Source organism: Lissotriton helveticus, chromosome 10, assembly GCF_964261635.1.
Source record: "Lissotriton helveticus chromosome 10, aLisHel1.1, whole genome shotgun sequence".
In the NCBI taxonomy this organism is placed as follows: Eukaryota; Metazoa; Chordata; class Amphibia; order Caudata; family Salamandridae; genus Lissotriton; species Lissotriton helveticus.
Window position 1 is genome coordinate 24714636 of NC_136071.1, and position 20722 is coordinate 24735357.

The following is a 20722-nucleotide window of genomic DNA, read 5'->3' on the forward strand; positions in this document are numbered from 1 at the left end:
GGAACTTGGTGTCACAGGCCTTTAAGATGGTCAAGCCCATCCACTGCCCCAAGCAAGACACCATCACCACTTGAAGTGTGCCAGGCTACAGGGCAGAAATTAGAAAGGCAGAAAAAGTGGGAGCAGCCGAGACTGGAAAGCTCTGGCTCATCATGGCCGCCTGAAGAGCTGCCACTTAGCACTGCTCGGATTGTCTGTCTCCAGTCTCTGCTGTCTTCTAATGCTGTTGTGGGCTTCATTGACGGTCACTTTCGTAATGCACAGTGTGCAGGGTTAGCTGAGCAACTGATAGCATGTTTGAGGCACTTACTTGTTTGGTACTACCAGGACTGCACATTGATGGGGTGGTCTGAAAGCCCTCTTGCATCACCCCGTCCCACTTAGCAGGAAGTCATTAGGGCATCTGGCTATAATGAAGGAACATTTTAGACATGACAGTGATCACTAACAAAGGAGATGATAACAAACTCATCCAGGAAGCTAGAAATGTGTTCCGTGAGCGTGTTGCTGGGGAATAGTAACCCGACAAAGCAGATGTCTGGAGCAAACTACCCTTCCAATCGCTCATCCGCTCTAGCTCTGCCTTTCACCCAGTGCATTCTCAATTGCCTATGGGCCAGCTTACTCTATACCGATACCATGTACATATGAGGTTGTCCCACGGACCGTCTTGGTACCATGTGGGTATCAGTCGTGTTAATAAGGTCAGTTGCATTCCAGCCATATTGGCACCAGGGGAGGCAGGAGCATCCATCCGCCTTTTTTTAGCTTGTAAACATTATGGCCCTTCTGTGATATACCTGCATACGCACTTGTATTTTACATCATGATAGCAGAGGTACGAGAGTACAAGGTCCTCACCTTCTACAGTATTCTGTGCTTAACGTGCAAGTCACCGATTCAGATTTAGGCATCATCTCAGCCTGGTGAGATGGACACCAGTTCACTGGCTTGTGATAGCACATATAATTTAAGGACCAAGAGGAATATGTGGCTCATTCTGGACACGGTTATTGTTAGATTCAGAGTGGAGGTGAGGCTTGTCTCTTTCAATGTCCTTGGCTCACCTTATTCCCCTCTGGTCTTTCAGGCTCCGACACCCCAACATCATCGACCTGGCGGGGTACTGTGTGGAAGATGAGGTCTACTGCCTCGTGTACCTCTTCCTGCCCAATGGCTCCCTAGAGGACAGGATACACTGCCAGGTATATTTCTACATCTTTGTGCATGATCTCCTCTTGATTTTGGTTCAGACGAAGGAAACAGTCCTCATGACTCGCGATATGAGCAAATGTATGGAAATATGTACATTTTGGATACAATTGATCAATTTTCTTTATTTGCTTACGGCTGTCACTCCTGTTTTTGTTTGCTCTGCTTTACTCTTGCCTTGCGTTTACATACATTGAAAGTTTTCTCGAAGTTCACTACCAAAGATATTACTCCAGTGTAATGCAATTCAAACACAATACATACAAAATGATATGGAATCTTTAGAGGTATCCTTTATACTTTCTTGTGGTGACACTTGTCCAGTGGATGCTCGCATCACAGCAGTGTGCTCATTTAGAAAGTATCCCCAATCATCAGAATGCAACTAGAATTGTTTTAGCACTCCCAAGTGGATCCCACGCAGTGTCGCGGCGGATGCATCCGCGAGCTGCACCAGGGTCATCTTTGGAAGTGACACACTGGCTTCATAAAAGAACAACACATGCCGGGGATGTCACTTCTGCCTAAATTTCCTGCCAAACAGCAGTCGGGGAGAAGGGTGGGGGGGCAGAGGGAGTGGGGGTGAGGACATAGAGCCAGAAAAATAATGCACAGAATAAGTTAGCAAAGAATCGCAGGCATCCATAGAAAGAAAGATAGGAGGGCAGTTGTTAATCTGGCGGAACACAGCAATTAATAGAAAAAGGCAGAGCCCATGCCAGTGATGGCAGCGCAGCAGCTGCCGCCCTTCTTGGTTTGCAAAGACTGAGCTTGTAAACCATTGGCACAACCTTAAGATGAGAAGGTGCTGAGTCTCATGTTGGGTTGGTGTGAGCATCCACTCAGAGTGCTGCAGACATTAAAGTAGGCTTGTTGTATCTTCACATTGAAGCGAACCCTCACTTGAAGCCTCCACCTGTCTTAGTTCATTGGAAGGACATCTCACTTGACTGAATCCTGCTCCTCTAAGGTAAAATATGACTGTTTCAGGGGTGCTAGTGTAATTTCCTTATTTTTATTTTGTACTTTCTGCCTGTGCCTTTCATCAATGCCGAGTGAAAATAAAGAAAGGAATACTGGTGCTAAAACCATAAAATACAGCGATCAAAGAATGATGAACTGACTCGTTGAATAGTCATCCATGCAGACTACTACGTCGGTAGAAGGAATAGAGTGTTGTGAAAGGAATGGGGAAATTGATGCATAAGTCTTGGATAATCCCCGTTAGAAAATGCAAGCCCAATTTGTTGTTGATCAAAGGGTCGGTGGGAGCAAAATGGACTATCAGTCCAGAGAGGGTTGGAGAGAGAGTGATGAAGAGGAGGAGAAAATGGAGAAGGAGTTTCGTAATCCAAGACACCAATGAGTGAAATATGCAAATTTGTCTTGGTCAAATGTTTGTTACATTTAATGTGGTGTCGCCTCCTCAGTAAAGTGTCCAATGCGCAGTTGACTTAATCTGTCATGACGTAGATTGCCATTGGTTTAGTTCTTCGTAGGTGAGACCATGTCACAGTTGGCCACATGGTTCGTTTGTAATCTTTTTGTTACGATCTGCATAAGAGCAGATATTGAATAGGGGCATTCTGGGGACTTAGCCTGGCGTCTTCTGGCCGACTGTGCTGTCGCAGTTAAGTTGTTGGGGGTGACACCTATAGACAGCTTCACTCTGCTGCTGCCCAGTGTCCACCTGAAAATATTGACAAAGTTCTGGGTCCAGTATGAAATCTGACAACACTTTGTTGAAGAGGTTCATATGGGCAAAAGTAATACTTAGAAATGCGAGTGGAAGGCAATGAGAAGCAGCACAAACAGATCTCTCTGCTGATTCATTTTTCTGATCCTAACAAATTGGTACATCGTTGTCGACTGAGAATCGATCAAAAATCTTATTCTAAGACCCCAGGTTTGTCGACTAAAGTGTTTGGCTCTTTCAGCGTGTTTGTAATATTAGATTTACGTGATGTCGCATGAATGCCACGAGAACTGGTTCTTCCCCTGTCCCCTGCAGAAGCTTGAAGAGAAAATGAGGATAGGGGTGTGAGATCGGCTAAGCGTGCTGCCCATCATGCATTCATTGGCAATTCCCAGAGTGAACATCTCTATCCGTGTCTTCTTGTAGGACAGTGTCAAAGCACTTTCCTGGAATCAGCGGCTGGCCATCATGCTGGGAGTAGCCCGTGCCGTTCAGTTTCTGCATTTGAACCAGCCGAGCCTGATCCATGGGGATGTGAAGAGGTAAGAGTTCTGAGGGCTTCTGGGAAGGGAGGGGAGTGGGTAGTTCATGTAACGTACAGAGGTGTGAGCACGTTGTGCCCGTTTCCACATTTTTGGTAGTAAGTTCCATTGCAGTTGACACAGCTTGTGTCAAGCAAACACTATTACCAATCAGTCTTTTATGTTGTGCCCCACTTTTAGAACTATATCTTGATTCTTCCCTCAGTATGAACTAAAAGTGGTTGATGTACTCTCTCGCCACCACCCTTGCACGTTTTGCCTATACCATGTCAAGATGAGGAGACATGGTACCCAGTAAATTATTCGCTGGAACTGATGTGTTTGCTCAGTTCTTGCTGTTGAGCTAGCAAATTCCCTTTTCCTTTGTCTTCTCCAGATGTATTAATCAGGTGATAGTGCTTAATTTGGCAAAAAAGGTAATAGGCAACGCGTGGGCCGTAGTTCTATTTGGGAGCTTTGGATGGTGAGGTTGCTCAACTTCAAAGATGCCTCGTTTTGATTCCACCTCATGCCCAATTCTTCCACCACCCTGCAGTTCTCTCTTTATCTCACTCTTGCAGTTTCTTTGTCATCCTTTTTTTTAGGTCCCGCCTACAGGTAGCTTTTAGATTTTTGTTGTTGACGACATATTCTGGACAGTACCAAAGCTTGCGGTTTACATTGCAGCATTCCATTCCATATCACTCAATAGCATTCTTGTCAATCTCATTTGCTCGCTTATTATTAATCGGCTTTCCTTCTTCTTGTGTGTGCCCCTCCCCTGGAATTTAACTTCATTACCATCCTGTAGATTGGACTACATGTATCCTTCCACTGTTTACATTCTGGGAACTTGTTTATTTTTTATTTACCTGTCTATGGGAGTGCATGTGTTTACTTGCTGTCTTCCTTGTGTGCTGCTTCTCAGTCATATTCCCCCCTCACACTCTACATGTTGCTCTCCGACCCCCTGAATCATCTACCATTACTCCCCCCACAGCTTCCAATTCCTTTTTTTTTTAATCCTATTTTCAAATCATCCCCCAAAACATTGACTTCAGTACAGTGCTGCTGTTTATTTCTTTAATGTGCCTTTGTGCTTATTTGTTTATTTTAATTTATCACCCAGAGTTTAGAGTCCATCATTTTGGAACAGTAAAGTAAAAGATCAGAAGAGAAAAATAGTTTTGCATTTATGCAAGCTGCTACTTTTCTTTTTTTTGACAATGCTGTTCTACATCGGCAAACAAGCATTTTTTTCTTTTCCTTTTGTCCGATGCAGAGCTGTAGTGGCAAAAAACATTGGCAAAGCGTTTAAAAGGCGAGCTCTGTTGGCTCTGTCAAGGCCTTTTCTCATTGTTTTCCCAACTTTTCTCTTCCTCCGTTCTCCCTTTTCAGTCTTTCTCTGTCTTGCTTAAGGTTAAAGTCTGACAATGAAAAATGTGTCCCGAATCCCATAAGTGAGTGTCTGTTCCCACCATCGGCAGGAACCAGCATAAAGGGGGAACTGCCCCTACTGCAAAATGACACTGGTGGCAAGGATTCGCGAGCCCCCGATTCCACTTCATCAGTATCCATGAGGATTCAAGGATCCTGCCTCCCCAATATCCATGAGGATTCACTGATCCCGCCTTGTGTTGCTGCCAAATAGCTCTCTTTTTGCTCCCTCTGGTACTATTACCTTATACGCCTGTTTGATTATGAGCATATTGATTAATACAATTCTGTTGCAATTGTTGTCACCTATTTGGACCACATTGGCCACTTGGCAACCATTGTTTTTCCTAAACATACTACTTACCCCTGGTTCTAGTATTGGGGTCCTCTTGTTTATCTTAACCAGTGCCTGGAGGAGGCTCGGGCCGTGCTCTCCCTTGCAGTCGCTAAGGGGAGAGATGCAGCCAAGTATACCATCCGCTGTGGGCTGGACACCGCTGACTCGCTAGGCAGGACGATTTCCACGTCGGTTGTCCTTCAACGCTACGACTGGCTGAGGCCGACTGGCTTTTCCAGGGATGTCTAGGTTATCCTTATGGTCATGCCCTTTGATGTCCGTCACCGGTTTGGCGACAAAGCAGACAACACGCTGGAGCGCTTCAAGGACTCTCTGGCTACGGCCAAGTCCTTGGCCCTCTCCACCACCCGGCCGGCGCAAACTGTTCAGCCCTTGCTGCGCGGCCGGGGACGCGGGACCCACCATCGTGGGTCTGGGGGCCAGCGAGCAGGTCAGTCCACCACTGCCCCCTCTGCAGCAGCCTCCAAACCCTCCTTGTCTGACCTTTCAGGGCCACCAATTGCCAGTGGGCAGCAGGATTTGCCATCACCTCCCCCACTATAGCAACTTCACGTCGGACATGTGGGTTTTGCAGATAGTCTGAAGGGACTACTCCCTCCCCTTCGAGACTACCCCCCCAGCCATGCCACCTCAGAAACATCGCATGTCGGAGGATCATCTGGCCCTTCTCCAACAGGAAGTTACGGCTCTTCAGGTCAAAGGAGCCATCGAGCGAGTTCCTGCCCCAGATGTAGGTCGTGGTTGCTATTACCACTACTTTCTTGTGTCCAAGAAGGACAAAGGCCTCCATCCTATCTTGGATCTCAAGAACGTCAACCACTTCTTCCGGAAAGAGAAGTTAAAAATGTTGACGCTAACTCAGGTCCTTTCTGCTCTGGAGACTGCATGGTAGCGTTGGATTTGCAGGACGCATATTTTCACATCCCCGTCCTGCCGGCCCACCAGCCAACTTGAGGTTCACGGTAGACCACAAACACTTTCAGTTTACCATGCTTCCCTTTGGCCTCACCAACGCCCATAGGGTGTTCACGAAAGTGATGTCTGTGGTCGCACCTCATTTGCACAGATCAGGGGTTCCAGTCTTCAGCTATCTTAGTGACTGGCTGCTGAAGGCGGTCTTCCTCCAGGCTGTCGTCTCCCACCTCCAGACTACGGCGGACCTCCTGCATTCGCTTTGGTTTTCTATCACCCTGCTGAAGTCACACCTGACTCCCTCTCAGAAGCTCCTCTTCATCAGAGCGGTGTTGGACACAATGCCGTTTCGGGTCTATCCTCCCAAGCAGCGAGTCTGGTATATTTGGGCTATGATTCCGATCTTTCAGCCCCTATCCTGGGTTTCGGTCAGGGTGATGCTGCGGCTACTGGGTCTGATGGCCTCCTGCAACCGGCTGGTGGCTCGTGACATATGGCGTATGCAGGCTCTGCAGTGGGACCTGAAGTTCCAGTGGGCAGAGCATATGGGGAACCTGTCCGATTGCGTCCAGATCTCGGAGGGCACTGCACGCCAATTGCAGTGGTGGCTAACGAACCAGCATTCTCTTTTCAAGTCCCCTGTTGTGAATCGCTTCCTTAAGGGCATTACTCCTGGTTCCAACTTATCTTATGTGCGCTCCCTTTGAGCCTCTACATAACTGTCCTCTTAGGCTTCTGACCTTAAAGACTGCTTTTCTGGTTGCGATCACCTCTGTGAGTGAGCTCCAAGCTCTTTCTTCAAAACCTCCTTTTCTGGCTGTTTATCCGGACAAGGTTGTCCTTCGCACTCATCCATCCTTTCTTCCCAAAGTGGTTACTTTCTTCCACAATGGTCAAACCATCCCTTTGCCCACCTTCTATCCGCATCCTTCTAAAGAGGAAGAAAGGCTCAACCGTCTGGATCCAAAACATGCGCTTTCATTTTACTTCGATCACACAAAACAATTCTGGGTAGATAACCAACTCTTTGTTGGCTACGTGGGCGCTAAAAAAGGTCGGGCAGTACACAAATGGACCGTCTCTAGATGGTTCATTTTGTGTATCAAAGCTTGCTATTCTTTAGCAAAGAAGGAGCCTCCTGTGGGGCTGCGTGCCCATTCCACCAGGGCGATGGCAGCTGCCCCTGCTTGGGATGAGGAGTCCCCCTCAACGACATCTGTCAGGCAGCGACGTGGGCACACGTTCACAAAACACTACTGCCTGGACAGCCAAGTCCAGAGAGACAGCTTTTTTGGGCCGTTCTGTTCTCCAGGACTTTCTGGTGTGAACTTGGTTCACAGACCCACCTCCGGGGTTGGTATTGCTAGGGTATCTCTTCACAAGGTAAGGAATCTATAACTAATTGTCTCTTTCAGATGAACAAGTTACTTATCTTCGGTAACGATATATCTGTAAGAGACATAGATTAATTATAGATTCCTTACTGCCCCACCCATCCTCCCCGTTCTGCGAACTGACTTCTAGGGTTAAAAATGTCCTTCAAGGGCCCTAGTTTTACGCACCAGTTGTCAGTGTCTTGCATGGCTCTGCGCATCTGGCGTGGAAAGTCGTGTACAGAACGGACGTCAGTGCACAAGGTTCGGCGTCTAAGTAGCTGCCTTGACGTCATCCCAGCAACCTTCCTGTGGTTTCTTCCTTTTTCACTGCAGGCACAGTGCACTTTATTCTAAATTTTAATAAAACCTATGGCATTAGTGTTATGTTAATGATCTTCTTTGTAAAGTAAACATTACAAATGTGTTTGATTTGAATAATTTGTATGGCTAGATCAAGTATGCATGCATTGAAAGCACATAGTGATTTTGCTGCATAAATCATATAATTTTTTTTCTAAGTGAGGTCCAGGTGAACCATTGTTAATTCTTCTGATCACGTCCTGCGTTGTAATCTTCACATTAGATGTGAGCGGAAAGCGCTGTATCCAAGTGTCTGCAGTTTTAGTCCTCATCCTGCCGATAGTAGACTCGTACTCTCGTTTGCCAAACTTATATACTAATAGATTTCTAACTGCAGATGACGAGGAAGTGGGCTCCATAACGGCCAGGGACTTTTAACTTCAGAGTCCTCCATTGCAAGAATAGACCTCAGATATCTGCAGCTTACTCGCTCACTACACTTTCTTTGCTTATTCATGTAACCACATAAGGTGGCAAGGGACATGTAATATTGACATATGTAAAGGAGTTTTTCTGAAAACCAACTTATTTATGGACATATCTCCAGTTTAAGTGGACATTGGTGTATCGCACCACTATTTGAGACAGCCAGATAGAAATCGGACCAATGTACAGGTTGCTTCAGGTTTATAGACCATCAAGGAACCAGCCCTGAAGAAGTCATGAGGTACTCCCTCACTGACGAAACACGTGTCGGCTGGCCATAAAGACAAGAGAAGAGGCCAACAGGCCGAAAATAAAAAAGAAATATAAGAAAAGGGAAAGAAAAAGATGATTTTCATTTCTTATTACTGACTGACTATGAAGTTTTTGAAATATTGCGGGTGCTCGAGTTTTAAAAGTTCACATCCTGTTTTGTTTACAGCTCTCCCATCTCGTGGTCTCCCACACTTACTGTAATCCTGCCGAGTCAGTGGTTTTTAGGGAACTGATGTGACATGGGGCACACATCTAGAAAGTGGTCCTGTAGCAGGCACATGGGAGGATGGCACATGCATCTGTTGTCTTTCAACACTGTTTTGGTACAATTGGCAGCATTGTTATTAGGTTGCGATGATCTCACATGTTGTGAATGTTGAGGGCTAAGTGCAAACAGTAAACCTCTTAATTCATTATGGGACATACATGGTATTTTACTTATTTGAGTGCGTGTTGTCATTTCTTTGGTAGTTCCAATATTCTCCTGGATGAGCAATTGACGCCTAAACTTGGGGATTTCGGCCTGGCCCGGTTCAGACATTCTGCTGCCAACACTGGCCAGAAAAGCACTGCCATGTTTACCAAAATGGTGCGTGGCACGATGGCGTACCTGCCTGACGAGTATGTGAAGATGGGGAAGCTTACTTTGGCACTGGACACCTACAGCTTTGGAGTGGTGAGTTATTGCATTCCGGTGATGTTCATACTCTGAGGACCGACTGAGCATGTGTGCGAGACTGGCTGCGTCATAGGTTGAGGCTTGTCAGCAGAATGAGAATCTCTGGATGGGGATCAGCAATGAGTTCGGTGTGGAGTACTTGTGTATCTGGTCCACCGCTTGCCTCACCACTTTGCAACAGCCTCGAGAATTTAGCAGTTCTGCGATTAGGGACCACAGTCTGAGTTAATTTACAGTATAATGGGGATAGTTTATAAAGTCTTGACATGAACACTGCTGAGTTGTAAACAGTGGTCTTAGAGTAACCGGAGTGGGGTGCTGGAGACTGACCCCCCACAAAAAGGACAAAAAACTTTGTCTCTTAAATGACATGGATTAAAAAGATTTGAGCAAAGTTTGAATGTTTGAGTGCACTAGCCTAAAGCAGTATAACCTAAGTAAGTTGTGTGTACCACTTCTGTGTCTGAGCCTGGCCCCTTGCATTCCAGTAATAACTTGATTTAAGAAGAGAGAGAGTACCCTTTGGACCCACAGGAACTGGGTCAAATACAATCAAAGAAACAATGTTCCCTGGGTAATGCCTATTTCTATTCAAATTCTTACAGCCAATCACATCATTCGGTTCTGGTTTATTTCTATACCACAGTCAATCTTACTTTCCCTGTATCGCCCTTATATCCGTTAGTAGAACCACAAATACAATCTCAAGTTGAAGAATAGTTATCCACAATGTTTATTAAAAAGATATTTATAAAAAAGGAATTTCGGATTTAAAACACATCAGTTCATTAGCATAGGTAAGTTCTTCTTAATACAGTGCCTAATGCTCATCAACAATTCATTACACAAATTTTATCACAAAACATTATATTAAAACAATTAAATTAAAGGATTATATTTATCCCAACAAGATTGTCAACGCCTTTCGGTGGATTCGGCAGTGAGCCCCACCTTCTTCAGGACAATTTTTTTTAAAAACATTCATCTTCCTTTGGTGTGTTCAGTATCCTTTTATTAATTCAGATACATCTGTTATTATTTTTCAATGCTGGTTATGTTCAATCCCAGTCTTTCTTTTTCTTTACGAGAGTGCTTCTTGGTGTGGTCTGCTTATAAAGTCTGAAGACACTGTGGTCGTTTTTTGATTTAAAGATCAGCAGCCTTTTGCTTCCAATAGCTCTGTCTTCAGTCTGATGCGGCTAAAATCGTGTGCCCTGCGACCCGTTTTTTCTTGTCTATTAATCAAGAGCACTGTAGTCACGTCTCCTGGGTGCCTCTTCCTCTTTTGTTGGACTTTTTAAATTGTCCATATCTTTCACGTAGGCCTGGAGTACTTCCGTGTCTCACGTAACCACTGGTGGAAATTCCTGCACAGTGGTGGAGCTTAGTCAGTGCTGGTCAATGGGTGCGGAATCTCACTTGTGTTGAAGCCCTCAATTCACGGTTGGTCCGTCCACATTCATACAGACAATGCAGCTGTGATGTGTTATGTCAACAAATAGAGTGGCTTGTGATTACAACTTGGATTTGCACCTTCGCTGTCCCAAGTGTTGCTAAGATTGTGGGCGTGGGCTCTGACTTACTGAGTGACCACCCACAGGGGAGGGTATTCTAATACAGGGTCTAATCGGCGCACTTTTTTTATGGCACTTTGTACTGCATTTTGAAATGATCTCCTCTTCTCTTTGCAGGTGTTGCTGGAGAGCCTGACTGGGCAGCAGGCCCTACAGAGCGGAGGCAGCGATAAAACCAAGTACCTGGTGAGGACACACTCTTTCTGCAAAGATTGAGGTTGACCTGATGTGGGGGTACAGTGGCTTCTATAGCTTGGGTGCTTGAGACAGTGGCAGTAAGGAGGACTTGCTGCCTGTAAGCATCTTGACTCTTAGGGCTTTCGAAAAACTTGAAGGAAATTGTGGGTAGCACAGCAGCAGTGATTCCATACACCCAGGGGTCAGAGAATTTCAACTTTGCACCGGTGCAGGGCAGTTTTTTCTCTGCCATTTCCTCTGACTTACCAGTACAGAAATGGCTTTTGAACTGGCTGACCAGTGCAAAAATTGTGTTGATCAGTGAAATGTTTTTTCCTTTTTTAGATGAATACCAATATATGACAGAGAAATCAAATCAGACGCATTTTAATACTTCCGTTAGTGTTACTAAGCAAGCTATGTAAGGGGCCAATATAAGTTGGTCAGCAATGGGTCCAGTGTTTCAGCCTGGCTTCAGCAGGTGATGTGATCAGGTGAGAAATTTCAGACCGGTCTGTTCCAGAGGATACTGTACTTCCAGTGCTGCCAAAAAGTCAGTGTTGTTCCAGGACTGGGCCCTCGTGATCAGCTCCTGTATGTAAAGCTGAAAAGCAACACTTCACATTTGTCAATTCAAAGAAATGAAGCAAAAACCAGGCTATGTATAGTTGTACGATTCATTGACACAGCCAAAAGCATAAACATCGTTGGTTGTAATTTAAAACAAATTGTTTTTCACTATCACAGTGGACTTGATAAAATAAATTAGTTGCCCCTTTTACTGCCCTGCACAGTCCATATTGGAAGCCCTGCTGAGCTGCTCTTCAAAGAAATCGAAAACATAAAAAAGCAACATCCGAGGTGCATTTTCAGAACCAAAAAACACACGTGCATTGGTTACAGAGAAATTAGAGCAGTTCTCAAACATTTAAGATGCCAAACATTAATGTTACTATCCCAGATGAAAGAACAAGTACACACAGCTGGTCACACTGTCAAACATTTGCTAAAGAACATGTTTTCACAGTGAGAATGCACCTTCAGATCTCACCAGAGGTATTGCAAACTCTATGGAAAGCCTGTTATTTTTAAACCTATTTTGAGAAACCTTAGGAATATGCTGAATACAGCTCATTGAGGTGTTAAGGAAAAGCAAATTCTGTTGATTACTGGCATTAATATTGTACTTATGACTCTGCTTTTACAAAACAGATATAAAATGTTTAACAAATGCACATCAATCTTTTTATCTTTGACCATTTTATAACCAATGAAATGCCCACCACCTTTATTTGCTTAGTTTGAAAAAAAAAATGCATTCTGCTATCAAACACCTGAAAGAGGGAATTAATTTCCCAGTAGTTATTTTTAGTAGCAATAATTTAGAAATCTTATTTTTTAATCCCATGTTTTTTTTAAGCAGTAATAATTTAGAAGTGTTCTTTTTTTGAACTGTTAATTTCAATTAATTCAGGTAAAACCCATTTTTAAATAGTAGATCGGTGCAAATGTTGTGCAAAATCACACAACGCGGTGTAATGTTTCGTCATCTAGCCACCACCAACATTTGAATGCAGTTGTCTCTGTTTCCATCAGTGTACCTTAATTTTCTTATGCATAGCTCCTTTTATTGCATCCTGGATTTTACTCTTTCTTCTGTTTGGTCAGGGTTGTCCCTGCTCTCTTGTATCCACTTTACACTTCCATCTTTTCTTTGCACCCAGTCTGTCCGATATCGCACTTGCTGTCTGACTTTCATCGCTCTCTGTCTTCTGTTCTTTTTTCTGTCCAGAATTCAGCATTCTCTGGCCCTGCCTCCCGCTCCTGTCTAGTCCTGGTTTTCTTGCTTCGCTCCTGGGCATAGGCTGTGCCCTGCTAGCACCACATCATTGCCCCTTTCGAATTGATTCTTTTGCTCTTCGGAGCAGTGGTTCATTGCTGTTTTCTTCTGCTTCGCCTTATCTGGTGCACCCAGAAAGATGTGGTCAAGGAGGAGGAGGCGAAGGATCAGGAAGAAGTGGAGGCTCGCAAGCAGAAGGACCCCTTGTTCAGCATAGCGCGTGGGGACAAGGCCCTGCGTACGGGCTTGCGCATCTACAAGAAGTACATGGACTGTCGGGCTGGGCAGTGCCCAGAGCAAGTTGGCATTGAACTGTGCCAGCTGGCCTGCCAGTGCTTGGATAACCAAAAGAAGCGGCCCAAAATGCAAGAGGTATGTGTCCCTGTGGTCCATTGCTCTGCATGTGTGACCTCTTTTGTGCTTTTTCATTGCTGCTATCCATGTTTCTTGCAAACATTTACATAACACAAGGTGCAAAACACCCATTTCTGTATTTTAATTCTTTGACATCTCAGAGCAACAGAAAGTACTGCTATGATTACGTAAGGTAATCCCCATTATTCTTAGTCCTACTCGTCCTCGACCCAGTTATCACTCATGAAGTATGACTGGGTCGAGGACGAGTGGGACGTAGAGGTAATGCTATGATTACGTACGGTAATCCCCATTACTCTTAGTCCTACTCGTCCTCGACCCAGTCATACTTCATGAGTGATGACTTGGTCGAGGACGAGGGACGTAGAGGTAATGTATTATACCGAAAGATTTTTAACTCCGAAAATTGGTAGATATAGCTAAGAAGTAACAGAACATAATCTAAGTCAAGAATGAGCAAACCGTCCTAAAACAATGTAAAAAAACACATGAAGCAGATAGATTTTTCTAATAAACAGATCCCCGCAAGCCTACCTGATCATCCCTCAACTCAAGATTCCCTGGGCCCCTAGTAGCTACCTACATTAACCCATTATTGCCAGGACAGGGTGGGTGGTGCTCCAGTAATGGAGATGAAAGAGAGGGATAGAACTGACCCCCAGAAAAGGGAAATCAACCCGTTTCAATGGCCCTAGATAAAGGTTCAGTCTTAAGGAATTTCTTCCAGATGTCCGCAAGCAACGTTCATTGATTACGTTTATAAATCCGTTTGTCATAAGCCGCCATTTCATATGTTTTCCAGCCAGGTGCAGAATGATGAGATTACAACCATTTTTCAGTGCCGCAACAGACCTAGTTTAGCCGTGCCCAGTGCAGTTACCAACCAATGTGTACTATGAGAGGAGACGTCGGTAAGTTCAGAGATGTCACGAAGCAAGGCAATTTTGACATCCACTTGTTGCAAGTGCTTTGCTTAGCACTGAAAGCTTTCTCCCAGAACAGAGACAGGATCTCGCATTCAACACCACCACCATGTGGTACTGTAACAAACCGGGCTGAGTGGGATAGTGGGTCTTGTGCTAGGAGGCCCTGCACCTCTGGAAGTGGCTGAATCTTCATGGCATCTCCCTGGTCATACAGCACCGGACAGAATCTTTAAACGCCAGGGCAGACACACTCAGTCTATATTGCCTAGCGAATCACAAATGGAAATTGCACTCAGAGGTGGCCCAGGGCGTGTTTTAGCAATGGGGAGAAGCCTGGCTCAATCTTTTCGTAACTGCGGAACACATGTTGTATTTAGGTTTTTGGGTGTTGGAGTTTCCGAGGCAGATCTCTCTCAAAGATGCCTTTTGCTTAAATTGGAGTCAGGATTCCTTTACGCCTTACTGCCTCTGCCTCTCCTGCTTAGAGCTCTGAAAAAAATCAAGAAAGACTGGCCCAAGTCATCCTAGTGGATTCAGACTGGACGAGGAGTGTGTGGTACCTGGAACTTCTGGCCAGAAGCATCTATCCGCAAGATCCGGCTGCCCCTTCGGTGCATCTCCTGTCACAGGTGCAAGGCAGGGTCCTGTACCAGTCTACAAAACCTACTGCTTGCATGGAGATTGAGCAGCAATAGTTGCTGGCCTTCGATCTTCCTCTCGTAGTAGTTGGTGTCATTGTGGCAGCCGGATGTTCTTCCACCGAATGTTTGTGCTAGACATTGGGAGAAATTTGTTGGATGTTGTTCCTCAGCAATATCCAGCCTCTTCAAGAACAGTAGCGGACATATTATTATTTTGTCTTTCTTTAGCCCAGCAAGCCCTTGCTGTGGCAACTGTTATACACAGGTTACTTATCAACCCTTTCTGCCTTCTTACGTCAACCTGATAAGCCATCATTATTCATAGCAAACTATTGGGATTTGTTTTTTTAAAGGGGTGATTCATATGTTCCTGCCAGTACCTTTTGTGATTTGTCAGTTGGATCTAAATTTGGTTCTTACTTGCTTTGTGTGCTCCATTTGAGCCAGTGCATAGCTGTTCTCCCTGTCGTCTCACACGAAAGACTGCTTTCCTCATAGCAACCATATTAGCTCATGGCATGAGCAAGTTAAAAGCTCGAACTGTTCAGCGGCCATACACCATGTTCTTTTAGGATAGACCGGTACTCTGGACAAAAGCATTTCTTCTATAGGCCGTCACGCGCTTCCACATAGGGCAGTCTATGACCCTGCCAGCTTTCTTCCCCTCCCCCACCTCATCCATCTAAAGAGGAAGAAAGACTTCATCACCTCTATCACCAGAGAGTCCTGAGCTCCAACGTCAATTGCACCAAAGAACATCAGGCGGATGCTCAACGCTGCATAGGTTTCTCTGCAGCAAAAAAGGAAAAGGTTGGACAGAAGATGACCATCTCACGTTGCATTGTGTTATGCATCAAGATCTGTTGTGAACTGGCTAAGGAACTGCCTTATCCACCAGAGCAAGGGCTTCTACCTCTGCGCTTGAGCACAGTGTGCCAGCCTTGGCTATCGGCCAGACGCCAACATTGGCATCAGTTTACACGTTCACAACGCACAACTGCTTGGCTAGCAAGTCCTGCAGAATGGGCATTTTGCCCATACTGTCCGTCAAGATATCCAGGTCTGAGTAATTCCACAGATCCACCACCTGAGGAGGTACTGCTGTGGTAGCTATTCACAAGGTGAGGAATCTGTGGTTATAAGTATCCATCAGAAGAAAAGTTTTCTTACCGTCTGTAACACAGGTAGACACTCTTCTTCTGATTGCTCCCCGACCCAGCCTCCTCCCCGTTCTGAGGAATGGGCTCATTGGTCCATTTCAATACAATTATAATTTAGAGATCTGCACGCTAGCACATCTTATTTCTAAGGACTCTGTGCCTAACAGTGCTGACGGAGATCAGAAAGAAACTAACGCCTACACACAGAGGTGGTGGCTATGTAGGTGCTTCTGCATCACTTCAGGGGCGGAGACAGACCTAGTGCAGAGCCGCACAAGTCCTCCCACCCATGTCATGTGCGAGGGAGTTGTTAAAATCCTCTGGGTCCAGTCTGAAACCATGGGGTATTCACAAGGTGAGGAATCTACGGTTAGATTGTGTATCCACCAGGAAGAGGGTTACAAAACGTAAGTAACTCTTAAAGGCACATTGTGTATGTCATGCATATTAGGCACCAACATTGCTCAAACCATGGTCGAATTAAAGATCACTTAACATGGGGGTAGTTGAGGGTTCTTCTAAGGAAAACCTGGTCATTTTAGGGAATTGGGTGCATTTTAAATATTATAGCTTAATAACACTGGTCAAAATGTGGTAGGATATAAAGGCACTGTTACAGGGGTTTAGGATTCTCCCACAATGTTTTGAGCAGTGGTGCATTTTGTACCACGTTAGAAAGGTTTCAGTGTAAAATCTTGGTAGGGTGCATGACCACTTTACGCTCGTGGTCTTAGTATGGCACACAGGTGGTTTCCATGCGTAAGTGCTCAACTGCGTGTAAATCTAGTATCATTACTTTTTATTTTGGCCCTAGCATCCTTCTGTCTACACATATGCGCAGAGGCCGAAGCCTGTCTGACATGTTCTGAACCTGTTCTCTGTCCTGCAGGGCCCCACCACGAATCTCCTCATTGACAGGGAACTATTGTTCCTGTCATGGGTTTAGCACAGAACGGTGGTGACCGCATGCTGTTAAACAGTAGTATGACTGGACTTTATCTGGGTTACTCGTGTTGGGGCCTACTGGTCCACCTTTGTAAAGTTCTGCTTCTGTGCACTTGTCCGGACGCTTGCACAGACGTCCTGAGTGCATGTTAGAGGAGCCAGTGTGGCACATGCGCGGCTTGTGAATGGCCAGAATATGGAAGCCAGTGGAATCCACTTTGGAGTCCCTGGCCTAGCCTAGCACAAAATGGAGGTTGAGGACTGTGGTCCCAGACACAGTGTGTTGTGCTTACATTACTGCAGCTGGAGGGCGGAGACCCAGACACTGAAGACAGGGGTCTGCAGACTGGGCTCCTTTAGAAGTTTGATGAGGCTGTTTCATTAACAATGAGCTGCTGATTTGTCTCTCCGAGTACTGTCATTTGGCAGATAGTAGGGGTGAGGGATAAGACTGTGGACACTTTTGTAAAAGCGGCAGCGTCTCCAGGTGAGGCCTGCTCTTTTGTCTTTCCGCGATTGCTCCTTTAGTTGGGTTGACGACGGTGCAGAAACCTCACACCTCTTCCTGCCTCTGTTGTGGGTGCTCCTGGATGGAGAGCTAGAGTGCTCCCTGCTGTGTAAAGCCTCACTCCGCGCATGCTGTTCGGAGGATAGCACGGGAAGAACACCTGAAAGAAAGACAACCTCTGACCTGGTTCTACAGCTTGAGACCATGGATCCACACCCACTCTGGAAGTTTGCATACATGTGGGACCCAAACAAACCCTCTTGGCTTCTGTTCCAAGGTCTCTGTGACCAAGGAATGGAGTGATCAGCAGAGTACTGAGAGGACTAATGCACAGCCAGGGCTGGTGTCTGCCTAGCAGGCAGTCTCCCAGATCCCAGAGGTGAGCAGACATCACTGAAGTCTGGATTTCCTGCTAGAGGAGCGGTGTGCCTGTACTCAAGTACCTAGAAGCGCCTTCCTGCTGAGAGAGAGAAGGAGCCTGTCTTGCCCTGCGTGAGGAGAGTCTGTCCAGAAAAGAGTGAGCTCCAGAATACCCTCCCTTGCTGTGGGACTCCTAGAAAGAAGCCAAGTGCCAGAGAGAGGTCCATGAGGACCCTGGTGCCTGTGGGGTCGACCAGACGACTCTTCTGGTGTTAACAGCACGTCTGCGATAGGCCCAGTCGTGCTGTGATTGCATGACTACTGAAGGCCCAGACTGGGCGGCACCTGCTGATTTGCTGGAGGCCTAGCTGGGGCTGCATCTGTGAAACGTATGGACCAGGCATGGGCTACAACTACGGATGGGGGAGGACGTCTCACCCTCTGTGAATGCACCTCCCAACAGTCCGGTTGTACCGCACCGCTTACAGACTACACTTGTTACAGCTGGGACCGCAAAAACCTAGCCCGCCGCAGTCTGTCCTCAAACAACCTTACAGGATCCAACACAGCAACCACAATCTGCTGGGCGGATACACTGGCCGCACCTGGCCAACAGACTGCCGCAGAGGCCTGTCGGTTCTCTGCTGCTTTCTTCAAGTGTGCGAAAGAACCCCTCGGAGTGCAAGATGGCAGTTAAGGGGCTCGAGATAGCGGTACAAAAGGGGGTGGTGATAGACGGAGCATCTGAACCAATCAAACACTCACACCCAGTCAACAGATCTGGGTTTAATCCATCACCGTTCTTTAGCCCACTCCGCCACCCCAGTTCAGACATGGCCATATGCAAATCAGTCTGACCCTGTGCCTCATGGGAACAGTACAGCCCGAACTGCCAAGCCATGCCTTCCCTGGACCGGATTCAAGCTTCCTGTGTTATGTGTGTTTTGTATTTATATAGCGCACTTCTTCCCAGAGGTCTCGTAGCGCTGTATTCATACCGCTGTGTAACCCTTCCTGGCTTTCCTGTGAGATGTCCACTCCTGGGCACCCCCAAGGTGAAGCCAGGCATCCAAGCGCTGCTGGGGCCGTTGTGGAGATTAAGCAAGCTATTGCACAGAGTGGGACCCATGATTAGACTAGGTGCCGAGGCGAGAATTATCAGGTCCGGGGAGATTGAGTCCAAGAGCCGCCGAGGCGGCAATTGAACCCTTGTCCCGGGCCAGACCTCTGCATCAGGGTCTGCCGCTCTAACCATTGAGCCACGCTTCTCCACTCCTAGGACCGGTTTCAAGGGGCTCGAGATACTCTTCTATCCACTAGGGGGTAAAATGAACAAACTGAGCTCATCTCGTAAACTGAGTGATTGAGGCTGCACTTGAGCCAAATTAATACTACTCCTTATTGTCCTTAAGCAGGTGGCCCAGTTCCTAAAGAGAAACCTGGGAGCCGGCTGTGTGTAGCGCCCACAGAAGATGGCACCCAGAGACATTAATTAAGAATATGGCTATTGGAGTGTGTGTATTAATGCGTAGAACGGAATGATTTAGGTTTATACTTTCTTTAATCAATCAATCAATCAAAGCATTTGTATAGCGCGCTACTCACCTGGAGGGTCTCAAGGTGCTTGGGGGAGGGGGGTCCGCTACTGCTCGAACAGCCAGGTCTTGAGTTGCTTCCTGAAGGAGAGGTGGTCTTGGGTCAGGCAGAGGTGGATGGGGAGGGAGTTCCAAGTCTTGGCAGCCAGGTAGGAGAAGGATCTTCCTCCCGTAGTGGCTCTTCGGATGCGGGGAACGGCGGCGAGGGCTTGGCTGGTCGATCGTAGCTGGCGGGTGGGGGTGTAGAAGGTCAGGCGGTCGTTGAGGTATCTGGGGCCTTGGTTGTGGAGAGCTTTGTGTGCGTGGGTGAGGAGTCGGAACGGGATTCTCTTGCTGACGGGGAGCCAGTGCAGGTCTCTCAGTTGTCCGGTGATGTGGCTGTGACGGGGGATGTCCAGGATGAGTCGAGCTGAGGCGTTCTGAATGCGCTGGAGTCTTTTCTGAAGTTTGGCTGTGGTTCCGGCGTAGAGGGAGTTATCGTAGTCCATTCGGCCGGCACGGCGAAACTTTGGAATACCCTGCCTCCTGCCATCCAATCCGCCACGTCAGAAGCAAGCTTTAGGAAACTCCTAAAAACCTGGCTTTTTACGCAATAATCCTGCCCCCCTTCCTGACTACTTACTCTTGTTGTGGGACTCTCTAGCGCCGGGACACCTCCCCAGAGGTAGCTGTTCGCGCTCAATAAATTTCTGTATTATTATTATTATTATTATTCGGCTGGTGACGAGGGCCTGGGTGACCGTCTTCCTGGTTTCGGTGGGGATCCACCGGAAGATCTTACGTAGCATGCGTAGGATGTTGAAGCACGACGAGGAGACGGCGTTGACTTGTCTGGTCATCGAGAGGGAGGAGTCCAGGATGAAGCCCAGGTTGCGTGCGTGGTTCGTTGGTTTGGGTGCGCTGCCCAGGGCAGGGGGCCACCAGGAGTCGTCCCAGGCGGAGGGTGATGATCCTAGGATGAGGACTTCCATCTTATCTGAGTTCAGTTTCAGGCGGCTGTTCATCATCCACTCGGATACGTCTTTCATCCCTTCGTGTAGGTTGGTTCTGGCGGTTGCGGGGTCGTTGGTGAGGGAGAGGATCAGCTGGGTGTCGTCGGCGTAGGAGATGATGTTGAGGTTGTGTTGGCGTGCGATGGCCGCGAGGGGGCTCATGTAGACGTTGAAAAGCGTGGGACTGAGCGATGATCCTTATGGTACGCCGCAGATGACTTCGGTGGCCTCGGATCTGAACGGGGGGAGGCGGACTCTCTGTGTTCTTCCGGCGAGGAAGGAGGTGATCCACTCCAGTGCCTTTTCCTGGATTCCGATGTTGTTGAGGCGCTGCACTAGGGTGCGGTGGCAGACCGTGTCGAACGCTGCGGAGAGGTCC

General features: G+C 46.8%; 1 protein-coding gene across 2 annotated transcripts in view; it reads left to right on the top strand.

The window, feature by feature from the left end:
- Positions 1-20722, top strand: part of IRAK1 (interleukin 1 receptor associated kinase 1) — a 217993-nt gene that overhangs the window by 160979 nt on the left and 36292 nt on the right. For both annotated transcript variants that reach the window (XM_078664608.1, XM_078664609.1), the window contains exons 7-11: positions 1091-1205; positions 3335-3450; positions 9043-9247; positions 10942-11010; positions 12977-13213. In XM_078664608.1, coding sequence (XP_078520734.1) covers positions 1091-1205; positions 3335-3450; positions 9043-9247; positions 10942-11010; positions 12977-13213 — 742 coding nt within the window. The remainder of the gene's footprint in view (positions 1-1090; positions 1206-3334; positions 3451-9042; positions 9248-10941; positions 11011-12976; positions 13214-20722) is intronic.